Below are 25,532 nucleotides of genomic sequence, written 5' to 3'. Positions count from 1 at the left end.
GTAAATAACTTTATTTTTGTAACAACAGTTCAAAATATAGTACCATAAGGTGTTACAGAAAAGTTGAGAAAAGAAAGAAAAAAATCTCAGGATTTATGTAGAAATGGGTCTCAAATTAATATTTTCAGCAATATCAGGAGTAATAACACCTGTAATACAGAGTTGCACTTTTATGACAGGACTTCAGAAATGAAGAAATGCATTGATGTGGAGATTTGCATTGTTACTGCTTTGAAGGGCTTCTGATTTGATCTCCAAAAGATGCTTTAGAATCCATGGAGCACAAATATAGTACCTGTTTCCAGCTTCTCGTCTTTTTCCTGCACTCCCATGAGTGATGGGATTTTTGGAGATCAACTCCAAAGCACTTCATTGTTTTCCTGCTTTGCTAAGAATGTAACCAGATGTTCAGATTCAACTTTATTATTATTTTAATAGAACAAGGGAACACTCCCAGTATTGTATTTGATAAGCTTGACTAGAGTAGGAAACTAGCCAGTGGTGAAATGGAGTTAAAAGTGATGGTATGGAAGGGGGTGAGTCCAAGATTCTATGTCTTCCAAATATAATGGTGTTCATGTTAAAGTTTTTATATATTATGAAGTTTCTTTATGCAAAAGTGTAAGATGCTCTGCCAGTTCTTGTCTGTAATTTGGCTAGATCAGATTTTATTCAGTTGATTAAGAATGTACCGTATTCAGATACATTTTAGATATCTTTATTTTCCTTAAAAATATTAGTAATCCCCCCTTTAGAATAAAAATCATTTCTTTGGATCTGGATTATCTGTGGTCCAGTTATAAGTGCTTCAGCCTCTTGTTGTTTTTAAATTTAATCTAGCCAGTCAGTAAACACAGTTTTGTTTTCTCACTCCCCTCTTGTTATGTTCACAGATTGTATTTATTTTCAAACATCTGTCTCAAGGGAAATCTAGGAACTGAGGAAGTTCGAGATTATGCAGCAAGCTATTTAAAGGAGATTCTGTTTTAGAAGAGGAACCTTTCTACAAAACTGTTTGAGAAATGTAGAATATAATGCAATTTTGAAACCCACAGTAGCTTGTTTATATAAAGTCAGATTGAAAAAATATAACTGCTGTAGAATTTTGTTTCATAGTCAAGATTTTATTTTTCAACTGATGTAGATGTATTACATATTAAAAATATTCCTTTAAGTCTTTTTTTTAACCCATGGGTTAAGCAGGGAAAAGGAGGAAATCTATTGTTTCTTTAAGACATAGAGTAGTTTGTTTTACCCAAATAAGCTAAACATCTCTTAATTTTGTATTTGCAGTAGCTTCAGTCTTTAGCCTCCATGTTCTGATTTGATGCTTATTATTGCTCTTCAAGCTGCTTGCAGGTTTTGTCCAACTAATTTGATGAAAACTATCTAGGAGATCCTCTTACGATTCACCTATACCTCTAGAATTGAATCAGCTTCTTGGTCAGGGAAAATGCAATTATAGAAAATCAAAAGGAAATAGGTTTTCCTTATTATGGATTAAATCAGGCTGATAGACAGAATAAAACTAACCTAAAACGCTAGCAGTTATCCAAAATATAATGTTACCAGAATTAGTTTCTCTGAGCTTTTGGCTTCTACATTTGCCTTTTAGCTTCTAGTCCAACATGAAGTAGAGATAATTTCATTTCCATTTTGGATTAATCACAATATCCTTTATCACACATATTTTTTAAAAAAATATTGGTTAATTTATCATTGAATATTAAAATATCTGCTTTATACTATAAAACTAGATACTTTTTAATCAGTTTTATGTTCTGATATGAAAATATATCTCAGCATTTTACATGAACTTCTGAGCTTATGAGATATTGGCAACAGCATGTCAGTGTGCAGGGTATTCTCTAGATTAGAGAGCTTACTTAGCACAGAATAAAGTGAGTGTGCTTGTAGAAAAACCTGATCTGGATCATGCTTTCGGCATCTTGATTAGAAGCTGCCCAAACTGATTTTGAAATTAGTTTTATTTCATGATTTCAAAAATTGGATATTAGAAGGTGCAAGAAAGTGCAAAACATTCTCGCAATAAACATACTAAAGGAGACCTTTGAAGAATGAAATCAAAATAGTCATAATATTAATAATGTGAGTAATTATGTCTGCTTCAATGGATAGACTATGTCCAGAAGATGCTATTGAAGAAATGTCAGATGTAGAATAAATGTAGAAATGATTTCAACAATGAATTTATTACTGATAGGCCAATAAAATGCTTTAAAAAAGAATGTTTCATTGGATTTACAAAAGAAATTGGCTGAGCTTTTAAAATTTAAAAGGGAAATACAAATAAGAGAGTGACCTGGATAATTTTTTCCTATTTGATTTCCGGTGAGGCTTCTTAAAGCTTTGAAGTAGTCTGTGTGATGGGACAAAGAAGAAATTAAGAGAAATCAAATCCTATGACAATATTTGAATCAATTAAAGGTTATGACTATTAGAAATAAAAGGAAGGAATACAAAGTTGGTTTATTTAATCAAATAAGAGATATTGTAATTTTTAGCTAGTTTTTGGATTTTCTGCTGACACTAGGACTGAAAAGTTTAGCAATCAGCATCTTGAATTTCACCCAGAAGCAAACCAGTGCAGCTTGCAAAAGTGAAGTAATAAGCTTATTAAGTCAAACCCATCATTGTCTGTGCCACTGCATTCTGGACCTGCTGAAGCTTCTAGGTAGTCTTCAACAGCAGTCCCATTGCAGTAGTCAAGCTGGGAGTTCACATGGGAGTCCCACAATGTTGGAAAGGGTTCAGCTGGCACATCAGATAAAGTTTTAGGCAAAAGCATTCCTGACCACAACTGCCATCATTGATGTGTACACATGGGCATTGGCTTGTGTGGATTGGCAAATCAATGCATAATGTGAATTGATGTCTAGACCATCAGAAAAGTACTAGATTACAAGTATAGTTAATTTTGCTCTAATTTCTGCTTTCTATTTTCATCAGATTTTAAATACACATAGCAGTAAGTACTAATCCTCTTCTGGATAAATCACTTGTATTATGCAGTATTTCAGAATCATAGGAAAATAATGATTTCTCAGTCTTGTTGGATTTCCTTTCTTTTTAAACCAAGCCAATCTAGTGACAACCAATGAATCAACATTGATAGTTTTCCATTTTCAAATGCAAAAAGTAAGTTAAATACATCTAGTCTTTCTTCCCCTACTTACTGGTAAGAATTCTATATATGTAGAAAGAGAATGGCTCTTCACAAAATCTAGTTTTGTGGCTAAATCACAGAGATTGCTTCAAAGACATAAATGAAAGTGTTTATGGTCTTTTTGGTCTACTTTAGAAAAATATATTCTTTGTTTTATTATAAGAACATTGCCACCTTTGAATCACTTTCACAAAGAGTGATTCTGTAGTACCTCCCAACTCCTGCTTTTTTTAGCAAGTGATATAACTCCTGGAACAATGCATTGCAGATTGTATCGAGGATGTTATTTCCTTCCATAATACAAATTGTTAGCTTGCTTTTCCTGTAGTTTTGACAGCTGTATGTTGTTTAAAAGGATCAGTCAAACTAGTGCTTAATAGAGCCACTGTTTAAAATTAAAGTTTTATTGATGCTGAAAGGCCTACTGTATTTAATTTAGTATGACTTAAAGATGTGTTTGTATTCATAAAACCTCCCAGATGTGAACCACACATGCAAGTAGCAAATAGTTAATACAATTACATTACTAGTCTTGCAGGAGACAAGATTGCAGGAGACAAGATTGCGCTATCAGAGGAACTCATTTTTCCCATTTCACATAGATTCTCTAACCAATAAACCCCCAAACATTGGAATGCATGAACAGTTTTTTGTTGTTGTTTAAAGTAGCTGCTCTTGCTATCAAATAGGATGAAAGAACTTTTCTTTTGTCTCATATCTCTTTCTCTGGGAATAATATGACAAAAATACTGTGGAAACTGTTTTGGTTTTTGTGAATGTCTGCCTTGAAATGATAAAAGACAAATATACATTCTTAGGAAAAGCAGGTATTACTCGTATGGAATGCTGATCACATGAGTGTTATGGAAAACCCCACCAACGTTGCTTTGTAATGTCAGCTTCCCAATACAAGTGTTTGTACAATCAGTGTGAATATTTGCAGGAGAGTAGCTGTAATAGCTAGTGAAAGCTAATGTGCCATGGCTCTTCTGGCAGACATTTTGAGTATGCAAATGTTGCATGGAAGACAGTGTCATTCAAGTAATGTCCATGTATAGAACTAAGTAGAATTTAACAAAGTGTGAATACTTCACTTTAAATAACACTTGAATAATGTTCATAATTATCAGGATTCTAGATATTTGCCCTTTAGACTTCCTTTATAGAAACAAAGTAATGATAAAATTTCTGATGCTTTTCAGTCTGAACTCTTCTCTGTAAGCTAGCTTAAGTATTATTCTCTAGTTATCTTAGTATGTGCAAGCTTAAGTTTCTCTTTATTATTGGTGTATTGCTTATCAGTTTTTCCAGTTCTTTTTAATTGATTGTAATTGTATTAAACAAAAGGAAAAATATAATCATTTCCAAAATATATTTATTTGCCGTGATTCTGTATCTTATTTGTACCAAATACTGTTTATATACATATTCTTCCATGTTGTCTCCATGCTTAGGGACACATGAGACAGTGATATTTAATGCTAGATGCATTGTGTGAGCGTAGATATGATAACATAATGTTGATTGTAACTGTGTGTTTATCAGTTATTAAAATATAACTGAGCATTATGTTTGATGGCATACAGAGGACTTAAGCAATGAACAAGGTTACTATGACCATAATTTTGAATTGCTTCTATTTCTTTAACTTTTTATGCTGCCCACTCATAGTTTCTAGAGTAATTTATCAATATGCCATGCAAGCAGTATTCCCTCTACACTTAGATATGAATCTCTATGAAGATTCTCAGACATCCATGTCGTGGTTGTGCCAAAGGTGCTTGTTTCAAATGGCAACTGGACTAGCTTCTGAGAAGTGAAACATCTTCAAGAAAAATCAAGAATGTCCAGTTGCCATTTGAAAAAAAAAATGCACCTTTGGGACTTAGATCTGAAGCTTCATGGATGTATATTAACTCTGAGGAACTTGCTTATTGCAGTATTAAAGCACCTGATGATCCTTTAAAAACCAGTTATGTGTTTTTCTTCCATTTTGAATTGGAAATGTACAAAAATGGGCTAAAATAAACAGCTCAACCCTCCTAATTTCAAAACCTTCTGTTCAACCTGGAGGGCGGAGGGGGAGAGGAAAGTTCCTCATCTTTATCATGAATGTCAATACTGACAGTCCCGATATCTTTCCATCCTCACCCTGTCTTAAATACAGGTCTTGTCTTCTCAGAAAATATTATTTGGGATTCTAAAGTAAATGAAAAAATTTCCAGTCCTGATATAACTGAAACTGAAATGGATGGAGCTACATCACATATGGACAAAGCAGGATTTCAGGAGAGGGGTTTGGAGTTTTTGTGTTTTTTCATGTGATTTGTCTGTTTTAAATCTTATAGTACATTTTTCATGCTTTGTCCATTTCAGCAGAAAGTAGACTTAGGCTCTACATATTTACATGGCTGTTCTTTATGAATTAGTAGTTGTTACTTTATGTCATTTAGAATAAAGAGTACCGTATTTTCCAGTGTATAAGACGACTTTCTAGAGCCTGAAAATCTTCTCAAAAGTCAGGGGTCGTCTTATACACAGGAATATACGGGTAGCTGTTCTCTGAATTTAAACCCAATCTGCCCCCTAGTGGCCAGCCCTATTTTTTTACAGAAATAAGCACTGACAGGACAAAGCTTTCTAGCAGCAAAGGAGCTCCTATTGTGCTCATCTATAAACAGAAATTCAATATTGTACTGTATTTTCTGACGTATAAGATGACTTTCTAAAGCCTGAAAATCTTCTCAAAAGTTGGGGGTCGTCTTATACGCCCAGTCGCCTTATACGCCGGAATATACGGTACCTCAAATCAAGCTTCATTCCTGGTGAGAAAAGGAATATATCTATGTTTACTTGACATCAGTACCCAAGTGGTACTATTCTTTCTAGTTGGGGATTTTTTCAGTCTAGCCTGCAACCCTGAAATTTCCCAGTGATCTCCCAACTAAATCCTAAGCTGTTTTGATTTAATTTTGGGGATGCTTCCAGCTATTGTGATAAAAGTATTGTAAGCAAGCCTGATCAAGTCAGGTATATTGAAACATTATAACATCAACTGAGTGGAAACTACTACTATGTATCAACATCGTTCTTCAGCTACTGAGGAACAGGTTCTGACAAAATAAACATTAATATTCTGCTTTTATGAAAATAATCAGAGAACTTCTTTATAGGATTAATGTTCCTGCATGGTTCACAAAAATGAAGGCATAGTACGTCAGGAATATAAGTATCCAGATTGAGATTAAATTACTGAACAATAATTCAAAACTGCTTTTTCATTTTAATATTTGTGTGGACTGAGATTGAACAAGCACTTTTTCAATTTCCTGGGGTATTTTTCCTCTACAAGTACAGAGAGTTTTTTTTCCAGTAGCCATTCATAAATTGCCTTATTCAGTACTGAGTAATTCTGAATGAGAATCAGTGTTCTCATCCTAGAATGGGAGTTCTCTGTAATTCAAAACATGCGATTCTACTGATAAATTGACTCTTGTTTAACTTGTATGTAGAGCCTTTGTAGGACTGCTGTGGTGAAAATTTCCAAAATAGATTCACAAAGCAAAACATTTCTAGGCAGTTTCAGTACTTCACAGTTACTGTTTAGCAAAAACACTGTAGAATCAATATCGCTCTAATGCAAAAAGGAAAAGTATTTGCAACATGTACTATTCAATATACAGTACAATTTTTGAAGAATTCTTGGTCTTAAGACAGTGCTAATCGCTTAGACAAAATAAATAAATAATTAATATCATCTGATACCTACGTTCAATTTGGAATGAAGGGGGGGATTTTATGCTGTCAGATGTCTTGAAGTCCAGACATTTTCATTTTAAATGTGATTTCTGTAATTTCACTGAGCTGTTAATGGATATTGCTAGCCAGATTCAGTTTACCATACTTTCTTGTTAGCCATATATTTATATTTTCACCACCATTTAAGGTAGAGTTATTGCATTGTATTAATATGTTATAATCAGAAGGTTCTGGGACAAAGAGGTATTAGAGCAGTCTTCTCAAGAGTATGAATAGCAAACACTCAAGATGCCAAAATCATCACCAGTGTTGTAGCATTTACTGGACTGGGGTATATTATTTGGTACAATAACCAAATAACCAGAGGGTTTTGGGGGTTTTTTTTATACCAATTCTTTATAGTTTAATGCACACATATACATGCACACTTTAAATATTCAAAAGTATTTGATAACTTATGGGAAGTAATCTAATTCACAGTGGTAAATTTTGCAACCACAGGATTATCTTCTCTTCTAGCAGTCCCTGTATTCCTTTAAAACTTACTTCAGTTTGCTAAACTATTATTAACTCTTTTTTTAGAAAATACCAATTTTTTTTAAAAAAAATGAGGTAAAATCCTTTATCTCAGAAGCTGTTTGTATTCTTCCAAAATTCATTCATTTTCATCCTCATATATTGGTCAGGATTTAGATAGTTCTGTTGTTATTCATATATTATTTCAGTCAACTAGAAATGTATGTCCATTCCTGTGCAAAGGTTCTTCCTTCTTCCTGTTTTTCCTTACTTACAGTATATCATCCATTCAGTTAACTGCTTCCTGATATTCGTAAGAGTGAATAAGCCCCAAGTAATAAGTCATGAGTAATTCACAAGTATTTGTGAATAACAGGGTGCAGAAGAGACTTTGCAAAGGAATTCCTGTAGTATTCATCAAATTGCCAGATGCTTTGCTTGTCAGATACATATAATTTTTTTCTCTTAAAAATACCATCTAGAATAGAAGCAACAAACCTAAGCCTGTACTTTCAGGTTCAAAAAGCTAGTAAATTACTGTGTCAAAAAGATGATTTGCTTTAATTTTATACTCATAATAACTGATTCATTTCCTGAGTGAACTGATATACTTCCTAGAAGTGTTCTTCAGTACTACAGTCAAGAAAATACTTATCCAGATTTGTATATTAAAGCAAATTCTAGGGTCATTTGATATCCATCTGTCTTACTATATTGTATTTTTATTTGAACAAATCTGTGTGCTTGTGTATATGTTCTCATAATGCACAGGTATGTGCCCTTGTATTTGCGTATTAGATATCTGTAAAGTAATCTGTAAAGCAATCTTCAAAATCTAAGGGATTGATTTGGACAAAACTCAGCAGCAGTTTTTCGTGCGGCTGCTGATAAAAACAGGATCACCAACATGATCGCCAATGTCCGATAACGGATATGGCACAAGAAGAAGAAGAAAGCAATCTGGTAGACAATGGAAAATGGAAGCAGATTGAAAGATAGCAGATTTTCTAACAATATGTTCCTCAATTCCCATAAACAGGCCTCTGGATTAGGAAGGTAGAGATGCTCCATTAAGTTTTTCTGTTAGTTTCTTCTATCTTGATCTTGGAGTTGCTTGTTTAAAATATCACAGAGCTCTATATTTTGAACTTGAACTTCCCTTTCCTGCATATGGTTTCCTCTTGGGAAAAGTCAGAACACAAAGTGAAAGCTGCTGTGATGATTCTGGAGATCATAATGAAAGAAAAAATATTTTTCAGACTATGGGTATGCTTTGGAATTGGAAGTAAGATATTAATTCTACTATATACGATTTGTTCAGTTGCCATATGTCCCTAAATATATTGTAGTTTTCTGGAAATATATCATCAGTCCCAGGAATTTCACAGCAATTAAATATATGGTGTTAAATCCTGGCTTCAGATCCCTTTTCCTATCTGGTTATATCTGATAGTTTGTAGTTCCATTCAGAAAACCAGACAAGCATGCATTATTTTATTTAGCTGACATAGTAGAAATACATATAAAATCATAACATGATTGTAGAACTAGGTTTTGCTTTCTTTCTCTACACCTGCCCATATTTCTATTCTTGCCTTTTTTCTGCACCTTTCTTCAGTGCGTTCCATTACATGTTACTATTACATGTTTAGTTCTGCTTTTTTCTTAGTATTTCTCTGTTTAGTAACTTTTTTCATCTTCTTCGTCCCTTTTGCAGTGTTCAGTCACTTTCTATACAAACATTAATGTTTTTTAAAGCTTTTGTTAAGTTAAGGCTGTTCCCAATTTCTCAAATATTCCATAGGCCTGTAAAAAAATATCTTTTCTGATACTCATGTATTTAGGCAGCAGGTGCATTGGCATTTGCTTATTTGTTTAGTCTTTCATATGTTCTATTTCAGTGAAATGACAAGATTTTAACTTCTATTTCTTTATTAGCTGCTAATAAATACTTCATAATTTCAGGCCCAGCATAAAGATACCTTTATTGAGGAACGTTATGGAAAATACAACATTAGTGATCCATTGATGGCTCTTCAGAGAGATTTTGAAGCACTGAAGGAAGAAAATTATGGTGAAAAGCAACCTGTTTGTGCCAATCCTTTATCCATCCTGAAGGTAGTAATGAAACATTGCAAGAATATGCAGGAAAAAATGTTGTCTCAACTGGCTGCTGCAGAGAGTAGACACAGAAAGGTGGGTTTCTATCACCTTGAAAGATTGATGAAAGTAATAATTGTTCTTATTTAGGAATTCATAGAACACAGAACACCACAGTATTCTATAATTACCTATTTTTTATTTTAATTATTAAATATGCCATATTATATAATGTTTCAGATTCAAAGAATTGTTTTGGCTAATTAATGAGGAAGATGGACAGTTAAAAAATTAAATAGTTAAATAAATACTCTGATCGTTTTTGTAAATAACCTCAAATTTTAAGCATTTTTTAAAACAAAACAAAAACATTAAAATTGAAATGTACCAAACAGTAAATTTAAAATACTGTAATTTTAAATTTGTATAAAGGAATTACAGCCACCTGTATATTTTGCATCTATTCAGTTGCCCGGTATTTATATTTATGAATCTTTCATATATTTTGTTCATAAGTTCGAAGTTATTTCTATGTCAAAGTCATACTTTTCTTTTATGCTATTATTGTTGAAACTTAGTTATTGTGGTACAGTTTATTGCATTGTTTTATATTTGTATTTTTCTAAAAGTAGTATTTAAATTTAAGTTTCATTATGCTGTTATATAATTATAGGGTACTGTTTCACTCCATTAGGTAAAATTTAAGTTTAAAGCAACATACAGTTCTCTTTATTATAGTCTAAGAAATTAACACTTAAAGAAATAGAATTAAATTTTCTTTAATATAGTATAGAGTGTAAAAGAGCTCTTTAGATGGTTCGTCACGCAAATAGTTGCTTAATTGTTATTTTGCTTTCAAATTACATCACAGAGCCAGTTTAATATAGTGGCTAAAGGCATCACACTAGAAACCAGAGACTGTGAGTACTAGTCTCACCTTGGGCACAAAACCAGCTTTGTGACCTTGGGGCATTTTCTCTCAGCCCTAAGAAGGTGGCAGTGGCAAATCACTTTAGGGAGGGGGGGCATGCCAAGGAAACTACAGGGATTTGCCAGGGAGTCACCTAGAATCAGACACAATTGAAGGGGAAAAAAAAGTGCTCTAACATGACACAGATTCCTATTTGTTATGCAACTCTGGCTAACTTATTTTCTATTGTTTTTTGAAACTTTAAAAACATTTCTATAAAGAAACATCTAATATCAAATACCATTTACACAATAAATATTCAAAATTGCCTACAGTTATATTCTTCACAATTTATCCCAAAATTTTTAAGACACTGTAGATCTCAAAACTCATATAAGCCAGAGATGTCAAACACAAAGTCTGGGGGCCGGATGTGGCCTGCGAAGTGGTTTCATGTGGCCTGCGAAGCCATCCTGGAAACAGTGAGGGAACGGCCCCTGCTGCCTTGGCTCTGGCCTAGGCCTGCCGGGAGCCAATGTACAATTTTGTGGTGGCCATCTATGCTGAAACACATTCAGTCTTAGCTCCACAAGGCCGTCTACAAATAGCGAGGAACCAGCCCCTGCCGTGTCTGCCCACGCCCCCTGGGCACATGCTGGGGAGGTGTCACGCTTTGTGAGGAATTAAGAAATGGACCATGCCTTGGTGCTTGCCCCAGTCCCACCCCCTTCTGCCAGAGACCCTCAGATCTGTCCCACTCCTGCCCAGGCTTCCACAGGCACCCTTGATGCGAACGATGTAGAGCTGGCCATGCCCACCCAGTAGGCCACACCCAATCCATCCACACCCACCCAGTAGGCTGCATCCACACTGGCCACACCCACCCAGCCCCCCGAAGGCAACCACAATGCTGATGTGGCCCTCAATGAAATTGAGTTTGACACCCCTGATATAAGCAAAAGATAAGGTTTTTAAGGGTTTTTTTAAAATTATACAGCAAATTATACAGATAGTCTTTGACTTATTACTAGTCACTTTATTGACCAGTAAAACTTGTGATACACCCTATTTTGAAGTTACGACAGCCTTACACACATACGCAAAAATAGTCTCATGGTCACATTCTGGGCGCTTGGTAACCGGCTCATCCTTACAGACATTTGCAGCATTCTCCAATGTTGCATGGTTTCCAATGTTTTTTGCCAGTTTCCAACATTCACTTCTAATTTCCAGCAAAGAATGTCCATTGGGTGAAATGGATTCATTTAATGACTGTGGTGTTCACTTAATAACTGATGCAAAAATGTCATAAAATAAACCCACTCAACAATGACCAGGATAATTGGCAACCAATTACGGTTGCAAGTAAAGATTAGCTATATAGGACTTCTGATCTTGCGCAGTAGCGCAGCAGCCAAGGGATTTCGGGGCTCCATGCCCTTTGGCTGAATTGTTTCCTGTTAGGAAAAAAACCTAAATGGGCCAGAAGCCGTCCCGAAGACACGGCAAAGAAGGAAGGAAGTCCCGCGGACCACAGAGAGACGGCAGTCAACCTGATCGGTCCAGGAGAAGCCTTCCAGAAACCAATAGGAGAAAGGCTAGCCTAACTCCAGAGTCTAGCCCAAGCTACAAGCAACCAAAGTCAAAAAGCACTATTTTAAGCTGATTGTAAACATGCATTTGAATCGATTTTCTCTATCCTACTTATTAACTTTCCTGGGGAAAAAAATTCCCGAGAAGCAAAAAAACCTCCGAACATGAAGGAGGGGAAATTTTGCCCTACCCTTTTACTAAAGGAAGCGGCAAATTAAACCTTTTATGAAGGATCAAAACATACAGAAATGAAATGAAATGAATTTGGATAAGTTTGGAATTTTTGAATGGTTAAGAATCTCATTTTAAAGGCAATTTTCTATTTTGATAATTTGAAAAATAAACTGATGCTGACATCTAGAGGTGGATAAAGACTATGACAGCTATGACTTTTATACAGGACTTAGCAAAATCTGGAAAAAAATAATCTGTGCTTGTGACCTTTAAAGCTATAACAACAGAGAACAGCTGTGACAAAAAAAGAAAACAATTTGGGTTGCAGACAAAGAGAGGATTATAAACTTCAGGAAACCTTTTTGAACCTTTTTGGATTATAAATATCTAGTAACTGTGACTCTAAAGCTATTTGCAGAGAAAAGAAAACCTCGATTCTTGACCACTATGGAAAATCAGAGACTTGCAGAAAGAACTTATCAAGAAAAAATAAATACCTTTCAAGAGGAGACATATGAGATGCTGCAACTAGTTCAAACAACAATGACTTCAAACAACAAAGAAATCCCAAATAACTTTGAAAACATAAACCAATTCATCTCCAATTTAACTTTACAACAACAAAAAAATCCCAGGAAATAACAATAGAGAAGGAGCTGATAAATCAGATAACTGAACACAAATTTGAGGATAGAGACTCAAAGATGGAACTTAACACAAGAAGTATGATTTAACCCAAGTGGAAAATTTTTTACAAGAAATATTGGTTTTGGAAAAAGCAACTTATACTTTAAGACCACAAGACAAATTTGAGGATAAGAAAAAAGACTGGTCAGAATGGATTGCAGAGATGTCGAAAACACCACTAGAACTTGAGAGACAAAAAATGTTAAGAGATACAGAGACAAAAAGAAAAAAGAAAAAGATTTTCAACAAACATGAAAGAGGAAATGCCTCTTACAAAGATATTGTACTTGACTTATTTTTTATATCTACACTGACACCTACAAGAATATGGAAAGACTCTTTAATTCAGCAGAATATTAAAGATATTGGGCAAAAGAAGAAGGCCAAAGTGAAAATTAAGAAAATAGATGATGGGACTTATCAGAGAGAATATTTTAAAAAGAAACACCTATTTGAATATGGTTAAAGTAATAGAAAGATTTTGGATATGAATTTTACTTTAAGAAGGAGGAGTCCCTCAAATAACATAGTACTCTCTCTTTCTTCTCTTTTCTTATCTTATTTCTTGATATGAGTAGAAGAGTTAGAATGGCTTATATATAAGGACATATTTTAGATATTTAAATGTGATTGATTTTAAGAAAATTACAATAGATTGAAAAAAATGTTTTGAATAAGAGTTAAAAGACCAGATGACTATATTTATTAAATGGAATATTTAAAGATTAAATATATTCTTAATTATGGTAAAAAAAATAATGGAAACATTTTGGAAATAAATATGTATTAGCTTAGGGGAAACCTGGATTTTAAGTAGTATATTATCTTTTTATCCCTCTTTACTCTTGTTCTTTTTTTCTCTTTTTTTAGTCTTACTTATTCCTTAAGTAAGGTAAAAGTTATGGGATGGTTTACGTGAGAAAAAATAGAATCTAATATCTAAATATAATTAACTTTGAGAAAATCTTAACCAGTAAGAATGTCTTGAATATTGTCGGAAAAACAAATGTAAATATAACTGTAAACGGGATTTATGACTAGAATGACTAAATAGAAAAGAAATATTATATTGATGTGATTATTATTTGCAGAAATATTAGAAAAAAATGTTATATTCAATTGTTATCTATCAAAACAATAATTGTATTAAGGTTGGTAAAAGACATTATGGGAAGAAGAGGAAATCAAATAAAGCTATTATGTGGATTATAGATCATAGAAACCAATTGTTAGCAAATGTTTTTTAAATGTAAACCCAGACAACACACTCTTTACCGAATATTAAGGCGACAATGTTAAAAAATTAATAAAATATATTATAAAAAAACAAAGATTAGCTGTATAATTTAATTATGAGGATAAGTTTGAAGAATATTAAAAGGGGTGCTGGGGGTGATAGATGTCTGTTTTACCATTGCCCTGGATCCTTTCAAAAAGATCTCTTCATTAGCAAAAGTTAAGGAGTATTTGTGTCTGACGTGTTTGCTTTAAATTTGGCTTTGGGCAGATAGGTATCTTTCTTTACATTTGGATACAGTAGTAATTATTTCTCTAAATGGGATTGATAATGTTCCTTTTGGTTTGAAAGGTAATCTTGGATCTTGAAGAAGAAAGGCAGCGACACGCCCAAGATACTGCTGAAGGCGATGATGTCACTTATATGCTGGAAAAAGAACGAGAACGACTGACACAACAGGTATGTCTTCTTCCTAAGTAGCAGTCAGAGGGAAATGATTAATTAATGTTTAACACAAGAGAACATGCCTTCTTTGGGTGGGGGAGCTTATGTTGGTCTCTTAAATTCTGAGTTTTTACTTTTTCCCTCAAGCAGAAAATTAGACTTCTAAGAAAGGGATATTGTTCAGAGCTACACATTTTGTTTAGTAGGAATAGAATTCAGTCTTTTAAGATATAAGTAAGCTGGGTTAATGAAAGAAACATCAGATCCTTGAGACCAAAACGTAACAGTGTTTCAAAATCTAGCAAATATACCTTGTGACCTGCAGTGTACATGTTAAACAGTAAGAAAATATCTCTCTTGTGTAGATATTATAAGCAGCTGGGATTATATATGTCATTCCATGTTGTATTTACTTTATCATTTATTGTTCTATTTACTCTATAACCTTTTACTTACTTGAATTCAAATACAAGCTATTAAAAACTTCAATTTTTTTCTCTGAAAAATCTTTATATCCATTGTCTCATTGATTTATTTATTCTTATTTATTTATTTTAGTTTGACTGGATGTTAAAACTTTAACATTTTAAAAAATATACTTTTGTTTTAGTTGGAATTTGAAAAATCTCAGGTGAAGAAGTTTGAGAGAGAACAAAAAAAGTTGGCTAGCCAACTGGAGGAAGAGCGTGCACACCACAAGCAACTTTCTTCTATGCTTGTGTTGGAATGTAAGAAAGCCACAACTAAAGCTACAGAGGAGGGGCAAAAGCTTGGAGACTTAAATACTAAGTTGGAAAAGGAAAGAAGCAAAGTAAACCAGCTGGAGGAGGAGCTGGTAGCCAAGAAGAAAAGAGGCTTGCAAATGGAAGCACAAGTTGAAAAACAGTTATCTGAGTTTGACATTGAACGAGAGCAGTTGAAAGCCAAACTTAACCGGGAAGAAAACCGTACCAGAGTCCTAAAAGAAGAAATAGAGGATCTGGAAAAAAAATTAAAACAACTAGAAGCTTCTTTGAAAACTGGCAGCAACAAAGTTGATGGCACATACCCACATGTCTCAGTGGTATCCACAGCAACTATTACAGAAATCTCCTTAGGTAGGTCAGTGGCTTCTCAGACTAGTAATCACTTGACAGAAAACATGAACCAGGAGTCTTCAGTCAAATTGGCACACATGTTACCACTGGCCACAGCTCTCCATCCCTATGCCAAGGCAAATGGACATTGTGATGCTGATACACTAACAGGTGTTGAGGCAACTCAACCTAGTGTAGAGAATCTATACAAGGATAGGTCTGTTGGGCCAGCTGCTGAGAATACTGCAGAAAGTAGCACCTCCCCAGTAAGAACAGAGTCTCTTTCCGCTTCACTTCCACCACTTCCTTCCAATGGAATTTCCTTATCTCCCAGCAACACTGCTTCTTCTTCTCTGACATCTTCACCATGTTCCTCCCCAGTCATGACTAAGCGTCTACTTGGAGCATCAACCAGCAACCCTAGCTATCAATCTTCCTACCAAGTGGGAATCAATCAGCGCTTCCATGCTGCTCGTCACAAATTCCAAGCTCAGGCTGATCAAGATCATCAATCGAGTGGTCTCCAAAGTCCTCCATCCAGAGATTTGTCACCAACTTTTGCCGATAATTCTGCAGCAAAACAGCTTGCCCGCAATACAGTCACTCAGGTTCTCTCCAGATTCACCAGTCAGCAGGGACCTATCAAACCAGTCTCCCCTAACAGTTCACCTTTTGGCACAGACTACCGAAATCTCGCCAATGCTATGAGCCCCAAAAGTGAAACTAGCCCAGGTAAGGTCTCTAGCCCTTTAAGTCCCCTTTCACCTGGAATTAAATCACCCACTATACCCAGAGCAGAAAGAGGAAATCCTCCACCAATTCCTCCAAAGAAACCTGGTCTGGCTCCTTCTCCAGCTGCTACCACGCCACCAGTGAAAACCTCAAATCAGGCATCCCTGGGTTCCCCTATGGACATGGCAACTAGTTGTTCAAGCAACACTGTTGTAACCAATGGGAAAGATATTGAGATTTTATTGCCAACCAATAGCTAGTCTTAAAAAGAGTAACATTCCAAGTGTTTGCAATTCCTAGAGCTGAAACTCAGTCTTATTCACTCCATGTTATTTATTTAAGTACTAACAGAATCTTCTTGTATAACACATTTGTTTCTTTGTTTTATACAGTGTAGAAAATAATACAACTTATACAATTTTTTGAACATTCAGAGCCTCAAGGCATTTCATGGCAGCAGGGAAATCAAACAAAAAGAGAAGCAGTTGTTCTGTTCTGGGAGCTGACCTATGGACAGTATGACAACAGAATACTCATTTTTAAATTATGCAGAAAAACACTCCATGCAAATTTCTGTTCCTTTTGTAAGAAGTGCCTGAGCTAAAGCCTGCAGATATGAATGTGATTCTCTATAATACCAATAGGCATTATCCAATGTAGAAAATAACAGTTTTTGAATCATGAATGTTTGAAATCAATATGGTTCTTAATCCTTCCCAGTATATTTATTAGTAATGTGCTATGAATAGGAAATGTCCAAAGGTGAACATTAGACTGGTTTTCTCTGTTATGAACAAAAAAATTAACGTAACTGTTGTCAGGTACACTTTGGCCCTGTTGCTAAATTTTAAGCAACCTATGTTTTTCCTTTGATACAAACTTTGAAGAGTTGTTAGCTTTAAGCAACCAAGTTACCAGTCTTTACAAAATATTGTCGATTCCTTACAAGTTTCTCTCCATAGAGCAAAATAAGTAAAATTTTAATAAGCATTCTACTGTTGTGTGTAGAACTTCTGACAGTAAGGCCTTTGCTGTTTCTTGAGAAAAAAATTAAATACTACTTGAAATCAGAAATGACTAATCAGGATTTTCAGATGTTGATATATATATAAAAGATAGGATCAGTACTACAAGATCCAAAGCAATAAGTAAAGAATTGCTTAATATGTAATAATGCTGTAACTCAAGCAGGCATAGGTCTCTCTAGATAAGTTTTATTGTCTTAGAGAAGAGAATTGCCCATTTGGCAGCAATATGGAAACCAAATTCTTAAGTTTTCAAAGATGCAGTTTATATGGAGAGACGTATACATACTCAGACACAACACTTTTAATCTTAACAGTGATCACATTGACATTATTTATACCTCAGATCACTTGTACAATTACTTTTAAGTCTTTATGTATTTGTGAAAATCCATTTTCTTAAGAAAAATAATAAGCTGGGACCCATACAAGGCTGAATAAGCAGTTTTCTTTATAATAATTTTTCCAATAATGCAAACTTTAGGGCAAAAGTTTATGCCTTGATCATGTCAGTGGGGCCAATATACTTATATAGCTGTTCATGTTTGAAATTGTTTCAGGAGTATCTCATATTACTGGTATAATCAAGATCAAGGTTAATGATAAACTGGGTGTCTTTAATTTGACCTTAAGGGAAAATATGTGAATGCCTCACCAAACTCAGTGTGCACTAATAATAAGAATCACAACATGATTTTTTGAAACTATTGCTGCTTTGACATTCAGTGATCAGGTTTGGGAAACCCTTGAATTGTGGGTGGCATTGTTGTGAAATTTAGGAGCAAATATTTGGGTTTAGATGATGCCATTTTTTTTCCAGTGCTTTTAAAGCAAATAAGGGCTGGAATTGGTGCATACTTCTTTGCCTGTTTTTGTCACCTTTTAAAAACAAAAATAAGCCAAAAAAAAATCTTGTCTCATTTCAGCAATTATAAGTGCCACATATCCAGTTGCCATGACAAAATTGCCCATTCCTGCATTAGACCAAAGTTCTTCATTACAATTAAAAAAAAAAAATACTTCAGGATGCCACAATATATGGTCAAGACATTGTTCTCCCCTTCCTTTTTTTTTCTTTTTTCTTTTGGTATGGAGTTACTAGATTATTGTATTTTAACAAAGTGTCAAATATTTCTGAGGTTGCATTATATTCCACAGTATATTGATACAGGAAATCATACAAACCTAATGCTATTCTTCACATATTATGGTCTATATTAAATTTTTCCTAAGTGTTTGGCTATAGATGCATAGAAACAATCCTGATAAGCACATAAACAATTTAGTTTTATAGTGTAACCATTATTGGAAAGGCTATATAACTGAATTCAAGTAAACATTTTGATGGTATTGTGTCTTATCTTAAAAGAGGTTATTGTAGCAGCCCTTAAAATATTTCTATATGTTTACTAACTTGTATCCTTTCTTTATAACATGACACTATAGAATTTTATACACAGCAATGAATTTCATTAGGAGATGCACTGAGTACTATAATCTACAGAAATATTGGGGACAGTGTAGAAGGAAATGTATTTTGTTGCTAATAGTTAATATCCTGAGATTAAGCACAACTATGAAAATGATTCCAGCTAATCCCCTAAGATTTTAGGGTTAGTATTTCAGTTTTCTGTATAGTTAAAACATGGAATTAAAATGTTTTAATATTCTTTTGATTGTGTATTGAGAAGTGTCATGGACTAGATTATAATGAAGTTCAAACTGTATAACCTAGTATTAATTGTTCATTAACATCTGTATATTTGTAAAGTCAAATGTATGAAACAGAAGTCTTTTTATCATTTTTATAGATGGCAGCATTAAACATGTTAAATGTTCGTACTATCAATAAAGGGTTTTATTTTTATGTGGAGTGTTATGTGCTATATAGTGTAAAAGTCAAGTAGACTATGTTCATTGATAGTAAATATTTCACTGCCAGTAGCCTAAAATTAGTAATTCAGGAAAATACATAAACGCATCCATTACTTGGCATTATAAAGTCAATGATTTTAAAAGCAGAGTTATAGAATTAGTGGTGCTGATGATACTCAGTGATACAGAGCATGATCATCATTTAAAAAAATATTTTAAGGGCTTTATCAATGGTCAGCTATCCTAGGGCTGAATAGCCTGGATGCATATTGGTCTTTGTTACAGAGCATAACATTTTAATTGTTACTATGATACTTATCTTAACACAATTGGATTGAGATCACAATCATTCACTTTCTCCATTTTCTGATTAAAATAAGCTTTTCTCCTACAATATAAGTAGTTTCCTTCTATGCTGGTTATTTTTCTGGGATGGGAAATACATATTCATTATTAGGGGTGTGTTTTGTAGGTGTGTCTTTAGTTAGTACAATTTATCTTCAATATGGATGTGTCTGGAAGGGCAACAAATGAAACCAAGCATGGCATTCAACTTGATTAAGATAAGATTACCTTTATTGTCATTTTTTTACTGTGGGCACAACAGCATACATCAAAAATGAAATTTAGTTACCCGCTCTCAAAGTGAAACATACATGACACACACCTAAACATACTATAGATATTACATAGATATACCAGATAATAAATATATTAAATATAAATGAGGAACATTTAGCCATTTTTGTGCATCATGATTCTGTAATTCACCTGGTTTATTTGTTTTCCCCATCCTTTGTTGGCATGGCAATAGAGTTGTTTTATGCAAAGCCCTCACCCTAGACTGGAATGCTGCAAAATGTACTTTACAACATTAAAAGCCTATTAAAATTCCACCCACTACTTTCTACATCTTGTGCTCAAGTCAGAAAAGATAATCTCAATGGCACCAATCTGCTCAGTGTACTTTTTTAGGACTCTGATTCACGATAGCCCAGAAAATAGTTCTGTAATCTGTTTTGCATCTGCAGAAATAGAAGCAGAGAGATAGTTGTATCAAAAAGCTCCATCAAATGCACTGTATTTTGTTTGAGTTCTTATCTATCACCTTCCCTTCCAAGAATGTAGAAAATAACTAGTGCCATCTTGTGTTGGAAGTTACACTCTGCCTTTATTTTGTTTTTTTAAAAAAATATTAAAAAAGTTCTTGCATTGAAGCTATGATATTTGAACTTCCTTTTTCATAATACCATCCATAGAGTTATAGTTGAATTTTGCTTTTTAATTAGTAGAATTTCTACTTGGGCTCAACTTTTTCTTCTCCAATGAAAAGCCATTAATGTGGAAGGCACTGCACAATTGCTGCAATTAATGATTCTGCTCAGCAAGACATAATCAAGGTGGAAATCAGTTATATAGACAATAAAGTCAATAGTCAAATCGAGAATAATATAGGATATTCAAAATGTATACATGCCGATGGACTTGCTTCAATTCTCAAAGTTGGAGGTGGGCAACAGTATATCAAAAATGCGTTAAAACAGTGGTTCTCAACCTTTTTAATGCCGCGACCCCCAACCGGTCGTAAGTCGAGGACTAAACTGGTTGTAAGTCGAGGACTAAACCAGTCATAAGTCGAGGACTACCCAACCGGTCGTAAGTTGAGGACTTTCCCTGCCCGGGAGCGCCACGCATGCGTGGTGCCCCCTGCGCCGGCCGAGGCGTAGCTGGCAAGTGGCAGAGACGGAGCAAGCCGACCACCGGCTGGGCCACCAGCTGGCCCAGCCCAAGGGAGGTAAGGCACCCGACGGAAAAGGGGAAAGAATGGCGGACAGCCTTGTGTCAACACTGCAAATATTGTATATTCTTGCTTTTGACAATATGCAGAATTGTCTGGTAACTATGGGGTTAATAAAGAGCAGAAGGTGCGTTGGGGGTAAAGCCCGGGAAAGAAAGAGGAAGAAAACATTTGACCTTCAAACTAATTGGATAATGTGAGATATGACAGCTAATTTAGGGAGGGAACATGCTGATAATTTAACTGCTCAGAGGAAGAGAACTTAGATCCTACCATCCCTCCGTTGTGCCTGTGCCGACATTTTGTAACAATAAAAGACTTTTAGGAAAATAAATGCCTGGAAGTTCTTTGGAATGTTTCATTAGCCGAAACCACATCACCTTGCTTGGCGACCCCCGTGAAATGGTCGATCGACCCCAAATGGGGTTGCAACCCATTTTTAGAATGTGCTTTAATAGGTACTTTTCTGTTATTTTAACCCCTTTCTAGGGTAAACAAACTGGGGGACACAAATCTAAGAAACCCCTTACCAACAAAACAAAATATGCTGTGAGAATTCTGACCCTGTTCACTGATTATACCATCATGTCAGTCTTTCCATCAGACCCATTTCCTACATTTCTTGTTATAAAAATGCAGAAAGGTTGCCTACTTTTGATACACTATAACAGGCATATCAAACTGCTGGCCCGCGGGCTGGATGCATCACGCCGAAACCGTACCCACCCTGTTGCCAGCAATAGGGGAAAAGTCACAATACGTCACAACATTATGTGACGTTGCGAGTTTGACATGCCTGCACTAGAATGTTTGGTTCAGAGTGGAAACCCAGTTAAGAAATTAGAATGAGGGCAGGAATGAACAGAAAATGCTGGACAGCAGACCTTAGAAAGGTAACAAGGGAAAAGGGTAGAGCTATGTACCTTGTGGCTTTGGGACATATCTTACTTGAATTGATTAGGAACTTGACTAATCAAATTTTGTACTTCATATTACACTATAAACCAGAATCAGTCACAACAGATGGCAGCAGATTGTGACAACACTTGCTCTCAAAAAAGGTTGCAGTGGGTTGAATCAGGTTAATACTTGATTTGGAGAGTATGAGGAAATTTTAGAGCTGTAAGCTTGGCTGCGAAGTCAAGCATCTAGAATTAGTCAATGGCAAACCATGTCTGTGTTTCTATTGTCAAGAAAACTACATAAATTGTTTGTGTAATCACTCAGGAATTGAGTTTGACTTGAAGGGATTTTAAAACCAAAATAATAAAATGTTATTTCTTGGAAGCCCTTTCCATTCTCTTCAAGGATATTTCTTGGGCCATTGTGACTTAGATTACTGTATCAATATGTTAACAGAGATATGTGAAGACTGGAATAGGAATATTACTAATTAGTTTTCCAATACTATTTTTTCTGGTAACATTTACACAATAGATCCACTAGGGAGCAATCTATCCATAAATTTTATTTACTTCTATGATCTAGCAATACTTCTTGGCTAAATGAGCTTTTAAGATAACTTTCCCAATTGGTGTCTTTCAGATGTGCCAGGTTCAGTTCTCATAATCCATATCCAGGATGCTCAAAGCCTGTATAGATCAGGATATGAATTTCAGCCTGTTAAATTTCAAGGATTATATTACCTTTAAGGCTGGATAAATACATAATGCAGGGTTCCCCATTTTCTGTAAAGTGAGTGGACATAATGAATTTTCAAGGGATGTTACTGTTATTCTCCCAGAATAGCAGCTGGATCTGATATTTTTTGTATTTTTTTTCCTTCCATTCAACCATGTCTGGACACTGGACAAGTTCCTGCAGTTTTCTTGGCAAGATTTTTCAGGAATGATTTCCTACTGTCTCCTTCCTAGGGCTGTGAGAAAGTGACTAGCTCTAGATCACCCAGCTGGCTTTGTGCCTAAGGCAGTTTTCAGGTTTCTAATTTGATGCCTTCAGCTCTACACCAAACTGTCTTTCACACAGATATGATATAGCGAGACACAGAATTGCCTTTTACTAGAAGGCAAATAGTCCAGTAGCTCTCCAACAGCATCTTTGTCCTCCAGGATGAACTTTATTACCTATCATGATATAATTTCCAGGTTATTGCAATAATCATTTCTCTTGAACTTGGGAATCTGCAGAGGGAGGCAAACTTCTAGAACGGCAGGTCCAGACTTTTGCCCACATATCTGAATTCAAGACTTCAAGTTCTACTTTGTTTTTTTTTACAGATGCAAGCAACCTTAATAAGATAGTTTCTTATTGAAACCTTAATAACAGCTTCTGTCACACTAAAGTTCTAATGCTATATTTATGTATGTTCCAAAGTTTAAATGTTAAATTCCTCTGCCACCCACTAACCTTTTCTCTGCCTTTCCTGGAAAGCTGGGCACTCTTCCAAAGAAAGTATCAGGCTCTTATCCCACATTATTTTATTTTCTAAGTATGTGAAGATAATATATGTAAGACCAGAAACATTCAAGTAAAAATCAAGAATATTTTAGAAAATACAAAGCTAGCATTCTAGTTTTCTGTTTTTCTTTATTTTTATTTTTTTATAACAAATTTTCTTGGTTTTTTAACTTTTACAACAGAATGCTCAAGACACCGTGGTGGTTAGGGGATCAATCATCCAAAAACAAAATCATAATAGCTCAAGTAAATACATTAAATGTTCCCTCTCTATTTCCCTCAAATAATATAACCTATTTAACATAATCCATTTCTACATTGCACATCTATAAATCCTAATCCTGTTTTGAAATTTATTAATTTACAGTTACCATAGTCCAATTTAATCTTAGATAAATGTATTATCACTTCGGGTATCCCTTCTAAAATACTAATCCAGATATATTCTAATTCATAATTTCATAAATCATTGTTTTTATCACAAATCTCTCTTATTTCTTCAGATTGTTTTTCTTTATTTTTTGATTATTAAAATATTTCTTTAAGAATAATTATGTGAATCATGGTATTTCCAGAAAAAAAATTGGGTTCACACAAATACTTCCAAGAATAATAATAAAAAATGCGTTTCAATTTGATCAGTGACCAAGAAGTTGAAAACTATTTGATGACACATAATCAATGGCTATCTGGGTTTTCCCCTGATACAATGGTAACAAGAGTAAGATTGCCTTCGACCAAATTCCAAATGTTTCCTCAATCTCAAAAGGTTATTTGGTCCATCTACTCAGCTATAAATTATTTCAATTGATCTTCATGATGAGTTCAGGTCACTAACTTGAACTTTCAGATGCTCCAACAGTGCCTCATTGCCACTGTAACTGAGCCACTCACTTTGCTGCTGGTCATGGTCTTCTCATTCTTTCTACCCTTCCCAGCTCTAAAGCCTCCAGAGAACCTGGTCGTTGCATAATACATCCTAAAAAACCATAAAAATCTCACAATGGAATAACATCATAATTGAATTCACACATACATTGAACCACAAATTGCCCAGCCCTATGCTAGCCTTAGTCTAGCCCGGGGGTAGGCAACCTTGGCTCTTTTATGACTCGTGGACTTCAACTCCCAGAATTCCTGAGTCAGTCAGGCTGGCTCAGAAATTCTGGGAGTTGAAGTCCATGAGTCATAAAAGAGCCAAGGTTGTCTATCCCTGGTCTAGCCTGTTGTCAGCCCAGCTCTCTTGTTTCAGATGCAATTCTAGATGCCCCCATTTCTTCCTGATATAAAGTTATGGCAGCCTAAATATGTGACCAGTAGATGGCAGCTTTGCCTGTTGCATATTGTTAATTTTTTTCTTTGGCCAAGAGGAAGTACAGTACAATATTCTGTCCCAAATCTGAGCAGGAAAAAAAAAGATTGCTATGCTTGCCATCTTTACCTTTAAATCTCTAATTCATGAGGGCATAAGCTTATAGTTTCTCAAGGTTATTGCTGAAAATCTTATCTTTCACCAAAATTATTTGTACAGGCTGCGCAACTTCAAAATTACTCTGAATGGCTTACAGCTAAGGATTGACAAATATATAAAAGCATATAAATATACAATTGTTCAGAAAAATGGAATATGCAAAACAAGATTAAAACAAATTATAACAAAATAAAATAAAACAGGGAAAAGGAAAAAGAGAGTCTCCACAGCCAACCTATCCCCCAAGAATAATCAGGTCTTCAATTGCTTCCTGAACAGTATAAGGATAAGACCACACAAATTTCTGGGAAGAGATCTTTCCAGAGGGCAGGAATTGTAACACTGTAAGTGCACTACCTGGGTCCCACTTTCTTTAATTAATAAGATCTGCAATGCACCCAGTTTGCTGGACTATATCAGAGGAACAGACATAACTGATTTTAAGATGGTAACTGCTCATAATGCTCATTGCATTATATATAATAAGCAATAGACTGTGCTCTAGTTCTTTGCCCCACTGTGTAATATTA

The 25,532-nt window shown here is 34.8% G+C and overlaps 1 protein-coding gene across 3 annotated transcripts in view; it reads left to right on the top strand.

Annotated features, from left to right (window-relative positions):
- Nucleotides 1-19,307, top strand: part of CTTNBP2NL (CTTNBP2 N-terminal like) — a 29,055-nt gene extending 9,748 nt beyond the window's left edge. For 2 of the 3 annotated variants that reach the window (XM_039337396.1, XM_039337397.1), the window contains exons 3-5: nucleotides 9,428-9,658; nucleotides 14,515-14,622; nucleotides 15,218-19,307. In XM_039337396.1, the coding sequence (XP_039193330.1) occupies nucleotides 9,428-9,658; nucleotides 14,515-14,622; nucleotides 15,218-16,675 (1,797 nt within the window). In that variant the 3' untranslated portion in view covers nucleotides 16,676-19,307. The remainder of the gene's footprint in view (nucleotides 1-9,427; nucleotides 9,659-14,514; nucleotides 14,623-15,217) is intronic. The other variant, XM_039337398.1, reaches the window with a different exon arrangement.
- Nucleotides 19,308-25,532: the final 6,225 nt, after the last annotated feature.

The sequence above is a fragment of the Crotalus tigris genome, unplaced genomic scaffold (assembly GCF_016545835.1).
Source record: "Crotalus tigris isolate CLP2741 ecotype Arizona unplaced genomic scaffold, ASM1654583v1 scf7180000017677.1119895, whole genome shotgun sequence".
Classification (NCBI taxonomy): domain Eukaryota; kingdom Metazoa; phylum Chordata; class Lepidosauria; order Squamata; family Viperidae; genus Crotalus; species Crotalus tigris.
Note: the sequence above shows the minus strand (reverse complement) of the source record. Positions and strands in the feature narration are given on the sequence as shown.